General features: G+C 31.1%; 2 protein-coding genes and 1 non-coding gene across 3 annotated transcripts; all 3 read right to left on the reverse strand.

Moving 5' to 3' along the window:
- Positions 1–1,378: 1,378 nt before the first annotated feature.
- Positions 1,379–2,661, reverse strand: LOC110645720 (protein OXIDATIVE STRESS 3). Its single transcript, XM_021798956.2, has 2 exons — positions 2,079–2,661; positions 1,379–1,944 (listed from the first exon to the last, which is right to left on the reverse strand). Exons 1-2 carry the CDS (start codon positions 2,384–2,386, stop codon positions 1,650–1,652), a joined length of 603 nt encoding a protein of 200 aa, XP_021654648.2. The 5' UTR covers positions 2,387–2,661; the 3' UTR covers positions 1,379–1,649.
- Positions 2,662–6,907: 4,246 nt separating this feature from the next.
- On the reverse strand, positions 6,908–7,056 carry LOC131181284 (small nucleolar RNA snoR135). Its single transcript, XR_009149910.1, has one exon. It is a non-coding gene; the product is annotated as a small nucleolar RNA snoR135 (small nucleolar RNA).
- A 1,326-nt stretch (positions 7,057–8,382) lies between these two features.
- LOC110645724 (profilin-3-like) lies at positions 8,383–10,417 on the reverse strand. The gene is made up of 3 exons (XM_021798967.2): positions 10,184–10,417; positions 9,722–9,859; positions 8,383–8,826 (listed from the first exon to the last, which is right to left on the reverse strand). Exons 1-3 carry the CDS (start codon positions 10,304–10,306, stop codon positions 8,692–8,694), a joined length of 396 nt encoding a protein of 131 aa, XP_021654659.1. The 5' UTR covers positions 10,307–10,417; the 3' UTR covers positions 8,383–8,691.
- Positions 10,418–10,932: the final 515 nt, after the last annotated feature.

A 10,932-nucleotide genomic window follows, 5' to 3' on the forward strand; every position in this document is an offset into this window, starting at 1 on the left:
ACAAACAAAATTGGTAAGTAGCTCTAAGGTAAGTACCAAAGAGGGCATTTGCGTGGAGCTTACATGGAGCTAAACGGGAGTAAGCTAGGGATATCATTGCCATACTAGAAGAGAATACCCTTTTTTAAGGGTAGCTTGCCCCAATGGCAACTGCAATTACTAACAAGTAAGTAATCCTAAATTTCTAGAATAACCATTGGCATGAAATTGTAGTAATAATAGGATTTTTATTTGGTAAATTAAAATTAACTTTATTTTTAATTTAACTGACGTTTGCATGTAATTAATTTAAATAAATACTTCGTAAATTAAAATTAATCTTATTTGTAAATTAAACTAACATTGGCATGTAAAATAAATTTAATTTAATACTTGCTAATTATAAAATAAATTTGCATACTAGAAATCTTTATTAGGTTGTCATTATTTGGGCCTTATGTGATATTAGAATAAATTACGCATGTACATAATTAACTTAGTTCAATTATTCTTAGGGTAACTTAGTGAAGATTAATTAATTATGTTAAATAGAAATGTAGGGTTATTTGAAATTGAATTTGTTTGTAAATTAAATTCTCAATAATAAATTAATTTTAGTCATCTGGTAAATATCATTTAAATAATTAATAACCATATAGATAGGAATTACTTGTGTATGAAAATTGTTTGTAAACAACAACCATTTTGTGAATTACTTGCGTGTGTAGGATTAGAATTGCATTTTTTAGGATGGAGTTTAATAAATGAATAATAAACAAGACTTTTAGAAACATTAGTAGATGACTGCTACTCGAATTAACGAGGTTAGACTAGGCGTAAGGGGTGCCTAACACCTTCTTCTTACGTATCTACTATTTCGAACCTAAACATTGGGCTATGGTAATGACGGTTATGGAAACTCTGTAGGGAGTAAGTTGCCATCCATGACCCTCGAAAGAAACACTGAATATGTCCCTGTTATTACCTGGGTGGCGACTCCTATCTATCTATGCCTGCGTGGCATAAATCCTTAATACCGTAGTAGTGTTATGGAAAGACGGTACTTACCAGTGGTTTGATCCTATTAGGATTGTCTGAAGTGCATGTCTAGAAAATGCTGTCTAAAAAGGTGGTATTTAAGTGAGATTATTGTGACTCCACCATCTTTCCTGGGCATTACCTGTTGCATTTTATATGATTCTAATGGATGATATTTCGCCTCACGCTCCCCCCTCCTACACCAAGTTATTTTATTACTGATTGATGTATAAATAAAATCGAGTTAAATGGCTATGAGGTTTCAAATTCAAGTCCTAATCTAATTGTACAAAAAAATAGAGTACATAAAACAAGAACGTGGATATCCTTTTCATGTTCATGGATATCCTTTTCTTCCTGCTCAGCGCTCAATCCCACTACTTGTTTATTACCTAAAAATTTCGTCTTGTTGAAGAGCACATAAAAATTTTCTTGTAGATTGGAGTGCCTCAACTCAAGGAAAGCTATGATTTTTTTTTAATTAAAAACAAAGAAAAAAAACAAAAACCCATCGAAGCATTGTCTACAAAATGATAGGCTAGATCTCAATATTAATTCCTTTTTAATCTACAATAAAATTTTTTTTTTCATGGATTGTATCTACATCGAGTCAAGCAACTTATGAATATTCATTAAAACTTCTTTTGTACCGGAGCTGGAGGAGGCGTGCCGCTATTTAGAAAACTGCCTCTTCTGCCTGGAAAAGATAAAGAAGACAAAGAAACTCTGGAGACCTTCTTTGATATAATGGCCTTTGGATGTGTGTATAGTTTGTGGGCATCCAATCTATTCCCACAGCTCTTAGATGCCTTCATTTTCCTTCTATAATAAGGAGTTTCCTTCTTTGGAAGGTCTTCAATGCTCATTACCCTTGATAGAGATGTGAAAGATTGAGACTTGCCTTGATAATATTTGGATAATCCTCTCCTGCATATAGATGAGGGCAGGATTAATAATTAATTATTATCTTTTCTCCTCACACAAAACCTAAAAATAATATTCAAGAAGCAGCTTAAAACAAAGTTTTAATAACATGAAGATCATTGGTATAATATACTTACTTGATGGGTAGATGAGCCATGAGCTCAGAGAATTCAAACAAAGGACCATTGTTAGAATTTGAAGAAGAGAGTAAGGTTGAGATTGGTGACGATGCATCATCTACCACATCTGATGTTGAAGAAGAGGATCCATCAGAATCACTTGAATTATCAAGTGAAGATGCGTTATAAATATCATCATCATCAACATCATCGCCTTCCATGATCATCCATTGATCTTCATGCTTTACATTATGTTTATCCTGTTGTGTCAGAGAGGCTAAAACTGGAGCTTGAAGCAGTTGCTCTTCACCTTCACCCATGGACATGAGAGTTCTTGTTTTGAAGGATAAGAAGAAGAGAGTGCATAAATATGGAATAGACCCAACAAAGAAAACCACCCAAACTATGTCTCACAACCACAATGAAACTTGAAACATTCTTGAATGAGAACTTATATATACAAAATTCTATACATGTATGAAGATTGAAGACTACAAGGATTAATTAACTTGGTGACTTTTAAGGAAAAAGAATCTATCACAGCTGGGACATGGAGTTTCCATGATTTTAAGGCATATAATAAGATTTTCACCGGGGAAAATAAATTTTTGATTGGTGGAAAAATTGATTAAATAAAAAAGGAGGATAATTGGGTGCTTTTAATGAAGAAAAATAGTGACACATGGACTGGGTTGCATAGAGAATCCATGAACTTGGAGCTAAGTGAAATCGTAATTAAGGTCATTTTCACAACTCATCTTGACATATAATTTCTCTTTGCCTTATCTTGAGATTCGATGTTATCTGCTAATCTGGCTTGAATTACTTGACCTTGTCTCCTACAAGGAAAGGATAAGCTTCATGGACAGATTGAGTCACTGTCTAATGCCCTGCTTATTTAATAAGGCATGCCTTCCCCTCTTATTGTCAAATTCTTCAACCTGGATGCTAATAATAATAAATAAATTAAGTTGTTGATCTTCTAGATTTAGAAGAACACAGTGATTTGAAGAAGATTATCCTGCTAAGTATTGATGGGTTTTTTTCCAACATATTTTGGTTGATAGCTCTTTTAATACTCATTTTGAAGACTATTCTTGTTCTTACTTATATATATATATATATATATATATATATATATATATATATATATATATATATATATATATATATATATATATATTTCATTGCCAATTTTTACCTAAAAAAGAAAAATCCAACCACATAACACAAATTTAATGTTTTATTAAATAGACTTTAGAGAAAAAAAAAAGATATACCAATTCAATATATACATATATTTTTTGGAGTAAAAGTTTAAGAGAATGATAACTCAAATCTGACTCTATGATAATCTTTACAAGTCTTTATGAAATTAATATAATAGCTCTTCTTAGTATATATATATATATATATATATATATATATATATATATATATATATATATATTAATTTAGAGTTCTAACCCTCTTTTATTAAAAAAATAAAAAAAAGTTACCATATTTAAAATTACTATTTAGATACTTTGAAATCATAGTGTTTCAATGATATTGATTAGAAATAAACTTTTAAAAGTGAATCATAGTTGGCTTCAATTGAAAGGCATAATTAATCATCTAATCAATCTAGTGAAAAAAAAAAATACCACATGGTTTAAGTATATTATCTATAAAAATCAATGGTTAATTTTTTTTAAAGGGTGCATAATCTGAAAAGTAAAAAAGTAAGAAGAGACAAAAATTTAAGAAATTTGCTTTTGTATTTATAAATATAAAATTTGTTGCTAAATCAAGGGGTGCCTTTAGGAGAACAAAGGAAAAGGAATGCTATTGCCATAATACCATGGGCACCACTAGCCTGTTTATATAATACTATAAAATTTATATACTATTTTATTTTATTTTATTAATATTATTATAGAATCTAACTTGACATAATTCTATAATTAAATATACATTATTCATTTGATAGGATCAAATCTAAAAAAATTATGAAACACCCATTACCAAGAACATCATAGTTTCTAATATTAATATCAATTTAAATGATATTAATGCTAACCTAACTAGATAAGAGCTTATCATTAATGAAATCATATTTTTTTTTAAATAAATGAAATTATTTTTAATTAATTTAAATTTAAATTTAAAATTAATTAACTTTAATTCAGTAATACTAAAATCAACCTAAACACGAAGATCAAACTCATCTATGTATAAAGTGAGGAAGTAGAAGACAAAGAGGGCACCATAGGGGAAAGTGGTGAAAGGATAAGGAACTGGACGGAAGAGAGTGCAGGTCACCTACCATTAAACACCCAACCCAGCCCGACAAAGTGGTGAGATGGTGCTTCATTTTAGGTTACAATCTTATCCATGTTATGATCAATAGATTAGATAGATCGGTTCATATAAGTTAATCCAAATTTTTATTTTTTTATTGAATTTCTATAATTTTTTATCACATTAAACAAAAATCAAATGAAAACCCACTCAAATAGTCTCTTCCCAACAAAGCCCAAAGAAAAATCCACTTGAATTTCCTCTTAGTAGGGATGGCCATGGTTTGGTTTTGAATTGTAACCAAACCAAAATCAATTTGGTCAAAATCAGACTAAAACCGATCAAAACCGAGGCTTTGAACCAGATCGAGACCGCTCTTTTACGGTTTGATTCAAATTCATATTTTTCAGGAACCGTAAATCGGAGGTTACGAATTGGATTAAACTGACAGTTCTGAATCGGACCAAACCAACGATTTAAATACAAAAGAATTTAATCAATACCTCACATCATTCCTAATTCATTTATATATATCATTAATTCTTTACACAATTATTCTCTATACTCTCTTTAATTCTTAATACTCTTTCAATTTCTCTCAAATTTTATAAATAATTATTTTTTTACACTCCTTTTAATTCTCAGTACTCTCACAATTCCACTACTTTATTATTTTATATGCTCACTGAAATTTTCAATACTATCTCAATTATTTTGTTATTATTTTATATCCTCAATAAAATTTCCAATATTCTCTCTTTTATTTTTTTTTCTCTTTTATACTTTTTTAATTATCAATTATCATAAAATTTTTTTAAAAAAGGGCAAGCAATATAACTAAAATTTTGATTCTTCTAAATCCTAAAGGAATACATAGGCAAAATTAAGTTTATATATTTTTTTAAATTTCTTTATAAAAAATTAATTTCATCTCTAATTTTTTAATAAGTTCAAGTCTTTCCTTATTAAATTTTTCTTAAAAATAAGTTATTTTTATTTTTTTTTTCTTATTTTATTTTGATTGAAAGATTTCTAACAAAAATTAAAATATTTTTACAAATATAACTTAAAATTTCAATCAATAAAATTTTCCTCTAATTTTTTCATCTAAGTCGCTCTTAAACCGCCCCTAAATAGCTCCCAAACCGTCCTCCAAATTGTCCAAATTGTCCAAATTGTCTTGAATCGTCCTTTTTTGAATCGCCCTTCAAACCATTTTAAATCGAGATTCAAACCGAAATCAGCGATTCAGGAACTGTCTTTCAAACTGTCCCGTAGCGGTTTGATTTAGATTCATAATTTTATTGAACCTGAACTGACGGTTCAAGAACCGTAACTGACAATTCCTTAACTGTGGCCAGTCCTACCTCTTAGACCTTTCTCTGATTCCATTTAAATTTTTACTTCATTAGCGTGATTTTGAATTGTAGATAACGTAACCTAGCTTTCGATCCTTATGATTTTCCTCATAATGCTTCATGGATAATGGTGTAATCCAACAATGGAAACTGGCCAGATAGATTTATCATTAGAGAAAAAAAAGATTGCTCTCAAACTGTTTCTCTCTCTCTCTAACAAAAAAAGTACCAATTTTGATTTAGTCCTTGGGGGAGGTTCAGCCAATTAGCCGTCGAACCTCCCCTAATTTTCTTTTAATTAAAGCTATTTTAATAGTGTTTTTTCTTTTTTCTTCTGTCTCCGTTGTTAGAGTTTTAATACCCTCTTAGGATTATTGCCCTATGGTTCATTGTGAAGCTTTGAAGAGCAAATCGTCGATTGGCAATCCGTGTGATATCGAGTTTGACTTTTCGACAAGGTGAGTATAAAGGCCTATATTTGCCAAGCCTATTCCCCATCCGTCACTGATCCTAGTTTTTGCTATTTCTTAGATTTACTGCAAATCTCTTCCATTTTTCTCTGAGCTCAAAAGAATGAGAGAATTATAAAATGTATAGGTATTTAAACATTCCTTCTAATGTTGTTTTCCTTTTACCATATTTGGTTGAATTCTTTGTAGATCTCCTTTGGTGGTGGTAGGTAGTAGTAGTTAATTGTTAATGAAGAGGAAATAAGGATTATGATAAAATCGGGTCATATCCAATTAATTTCTAGGCTTTCATACCTTTTAAGGTTTGAGCTTGAATTGAAATTTTATATGCCAGGCCTTATGCACTTGTTTCATTTAATCAAATATATTTTCTGATAAAAAATACAACAATGGAAGCGAGACCAAGGTAGCGTCTATATTTTTAATCCAACGGTAAACTCTTTCATCACACTAGGAAAGAGAAGCTGCAGCGAAGAAGTAAGGGGAAATTAGGTTGAGTTCCAAGTTCATTGGTGATAATGGCGGTGATGGAAAGAAAGAGACGCAACAAAAGATGGGGATTTGGATGGCGATGGCGGTCGTGGATTTGTTATCATTCAGATGGACAGATATAAATTAAACACAAAAGCATATTAAGCTTAAAATTTAAATGGTATTACTATTGACAATATCATCTTCTTGCAGATGATAGTATGACAAAATAATAATTAAGAAAATTGATGGATATCAAAGAGGAAAATGTGGGGAAGATGATTGTTGAATATTTTCAATGATGAAGAATGAAACACAACTGCCCATCTTCCCCAGATGTTATATTGCAGGGAACTCTTTCGGATTCAGAGTGCATTTTTGGAGCACAACGCCGATACACACAATCCCTGCTCCAATCAATTAATAGATACAAAAGACGAAAACACAGAGAGAAAGAAAATTTCAGAAATTAAAATCATCAGACCAAGACGATGAGCTCAGCTGCAGAGGAAAGGGAGTTTTGCGAGTCTTATATAGCAGACTGCTGCTGCTAGTGGACTAGGGTTTTCGTGGCTATGCGGCTTATGTCTAATGACTTAAATGCCCTTTCCAATGCTCCAACCTCTTTTTAAGCTTTTATTGGGCCGATAACAAGCTCAAAATAATTTAGAGAGTTCGGCCCAAATTCTGCTCCTGGATTGGCGAGCAAAAAAGATTTATTTATATATAGTATATAATTTGAAATTATATTAATATGATTTCCTTGAAATTGATGAATGGTTCTTATAATTGTGTTCATACAATACTTTAGATATTAATTTAATATTTATTATTACAAATTTAAAAGACTTAATATCTATAATTTATAAATTTATACTATAATAATATTACAAAAAGTATAATTATTTGAATGAAAAGAATGATGGTTATATTTATTATTTATAATAAAATAAAAATTAATTAATTAATCCATTATTTTAAAAATAATTTAACACAGGGATGATCTGCATTTTTCAGTAATTGCTTTTATAATAAATAAAACAATCATTATAACGATAAATTTTAATTTAATAATAGTAAAATAATTTTTAAGACGGTCAAATTTAAAAATTAAAAAAAATCTAATCACATGCAATAATATGATATTTTAATTAATAAATATGAAAATTGATAATATATTACCATTTTTTGTTATCATACAATCTCAATGTATGCGACCATAACTTTATATTTCAGTTTGCTTAGAATCAACTGGTACAAAAACACCGAAATTGTGAATTTGTTATCTAAATATATCCTTCCTCTAAGAAAGGCATTGTCAAAAACCTCTACAAACCTGCATTAACAACGCAATTTTGCCTTTGCTGCAATGTTAAATGGATTAATCCCACTTCCATCCTTTGCTCTTGTTCTTGATTATTTATCAAAAAAAAAAAAAAAAAAAAAACTTCATATTGTAAAGAAAAAGGTCCACGTGTATAAAACAATAGAAACTATTTTACTTTTCCAAGTTCAAACAAGTATGCGTTGCGCTAACAGAAAAAGGTAGAGATCAATGCAAATGGAAACTTATTGTACTGTCATGATGCAGCCAAGAATAGCAAGAACCACTATTCCCTTATACTGTTACTCAGAACACGCATTTTCTCACCACCGAGCCTTGTTTTTGCAGATAAACGCTTAAAGAAGTAAATGCAATCCATGAAAACCACAAATGTATAAATATCAAAGTACTCGGTGTAAAAAATAAAAAGATAGTATTATGTAGTATAAAATAAATCCAAAATATTCAAACTTTAGATATGCAAACTTAATTCAAGCATAATAGAGGGAAGCATGAATACACATTACTTAAGAACGCATTGCGGGAATTGAAAAGAAACAGGCAATGGACCTACAATCAACAACAAAAGGGGGGCAAAATCACTGTTTATGATCTGACAACGTTATTTCCCAGCAAAATCATTAATGCCAGTTCATGGCCAGCTGCAAGCCCAAACCAGAAATCAGCATTTGTCAACCATGAAACTAAGATGAAGCATTAAGAGCCTACAGGCCTTGATCAAGGAGGTAATCACCCAGCCTCTCTACAATCATGTTGCACTGTCCTGGAGTCAGTGGTTCATCATAAATGCCAATAATGAGAGCTTGGCTCGTTTTCTTCACAGTGATGCCACCAGAACCCTGTAAAATGATTGTTAAACATATGAAGAAAATATAACAAAATCTTCAATGCCTACTACCTTCTGCCTAATTAGATGGAACTAGAAATGTTCATTGTCTTGATATGTCGCACAGACTGTAAAACAGTTGATCTTCAAAAGGCAAATGTCGAGGAATATTGCATTATTATGTTCTGCATCAAAGCAGAGGAGTATGACGGATCCTATATTAAATTAAGGACACCTAATAGCCGGGGACACTTTGTGAACTAAACTTTATAAAAGCAAAAGCAACCTGTCATCCATGTGTTTTAGCTCTCCTGTGTAATCCTCTAATAAAAGGGAACAACGACATGACCAAAGTAATTAAGGACTCCAGTTCAAATAATAAAAAAAGGTAATTAAGGACTCCTTAAGGTGGTACTTAGTATAAAATTCTTGAAGCCTTATCAATTATCATCACTTGCTAAAGAACAATTGGGATTTTAAGATCCATAACAAATTGCCAGATTGTACAGTAAAGTTCTTGATTGCATCAATAACGGACCTACAGGAATTTGTCACTCTAGAAATTTGAAAGTCAAAAGATGTTTAAGTTGGCCCATTAATCATAATAAAGATGCATGCATAGAACTTACTTGCGTTCACTGCATATTTCTACAAATTATGTAAACTTTGATAAATCTTAAATATCTCTGCTGACAACTGCATTGCCCCTCTTATACCGCATTTGACAACAGTATCATGCGATTTTAAGCATCTTCATAAAGAAGATGCGATGCCGTGCTATGCACTAAGTTGTAGCATACTATAAAAACCTTAACTTTTAAGCAATTGCCACACGATTTATAGTAAATATAGATCAATATAACAACGAGAATAATATAAGAAATCCAATTATCAAAACAAATGAACACCTTCTTTCCACGAATCACAGCTCCAGGCTCTCCCTGGATCACCATGTACTTTGTGCCACCAAGGTGCAAGCCAGTTGGGGCAAGGGATCCAGGTTCATCAAAATCTTTCATGATAGCAGCAACCTCTTCTGGCTTAAACTGGAAAAACCAACAAACGGAGAGATGGAGAAAACCATGACATATAACTAGAAATGTGCTAAGGGGGAAAAAAAAAAAACAAAAAGAATGGCGAAACGGAAACACATTGAAATCACAGAAAAAACATATCATCCAAAAGGTTAAATTGTAAACAAAGATCGTCTAAAAGGAACATGATTAGTACAATGAAGATTATTGTGTTTGTATATAGTAACAACCAGATCCAATCCAAATCTAGAAAAATTAAAGCAATTAACAAACAAAAACCAAAAATCCACACAAACAGATCAGGACAAAATAGAATCGTAGAAAGAGAGAAGATACCTGAGGGAAGCTGGAGCTCTGGGCCCACACGCTGCCATCGTGGCCGATGATAGCGGCGGCCGTGAGATGGTGGCCGTCGATGTCGCACATAAGGTGCTCATCAACGTACGTTTGCCACGACATTTTCGATCGACAAATCCTAACTGTTAAGTTCCTTTACTTTGGTTTTTTTTCTTTCGATGAGCTTTAGCTTTTCTTTTACCTTGCGTGCCTTGAAATCTTCAGGTTCAAAGAAGAGCGGCATATATAGTGACCAGGGAATTGTCCGTGCATGTGCATTCTATTAATAATTTTAAATTTTCATATAAAAATAATTAAATCTATAAATATATTTAATTAATATATATTAATATATTATAAATTATTTTGTAATAATAATAATAATTAATTATATTATTAATAAAATAATTATTAAATAAATTTTTTTTGAACTTATAAAATATTATATTATAATATTATATAAGAAAATGTGACGTGTTAAATTTAAATATTTTTATTATATACATATATATTTCAAAATGAAGAGAGTGCGCCTACTTGTTATGTAGGTCCCGTACAGATATGATTGATGATGGTAGTGTCTGATTGTGATCGGATCTTGGCCGTGTGTTTTCACGTGATTGATTGATTGCTGTTCACGTTCTCCTTGCGTTTTCACCAGGTGCTTTTTGCGTGAGAATGCTCTCACAAGAACCGTGGACACATATGGCAGGAAATCTTTCGAAAAATTATTTTTTTTAATTTTATTT

Source organism: Hevea brasiliensis, chromosome 6, assembly GCF_030052815.1.
Source record: "Hevea brasiliensis isolate MT/VB/25A 57/8 chromosome 6, ASM3005281v1, whole genome shotgun sequence".
Lineage (NCBI taxonomy): Eukaryota > Viridiplantae > Streptophyta > Magnoliopsida > Malpighiales > Euphorbiaceae > Hevea > Hevea brasiliensis.

Coding starts and splice junctions, on each gene's coding strand:
- LOC110645720 (XM_021798956.2), bottom strand. CDS start 2,386: ATGTCCATGGGTGAAGGTGAAGAGCAACTGCTTCAAGCTCCAGTTTTA. Junction 1,945..2,078: donor ATGGCTCATCTACCCATCAA/GTAAGTATATTA, acceptor ATCTATATGCAG/GAGAGGATTATCCAAATATT.
- LOC110645724 (XM_021798967.2), bottom strand. CDS start 10,306: ATGTCGTGGCAAACGTACGTTGATGAGCACCTTATGTGCGACATCGAC. Junction 9,860..10,183: donor AGAGCTCCAGCTTCCCTCAG/GTATCTTCTCTC, acceptor TGGTTTTTCCAG/TTTAAGCCAGAAGAGGTTGC. Junction 8,827..9,721: donor CTGTGATTCGTGGAAAGAAG/GTGTTCATTTGT, acceptor ATCATTTTACAG/GGTTCTGGTGGCATCACTGT.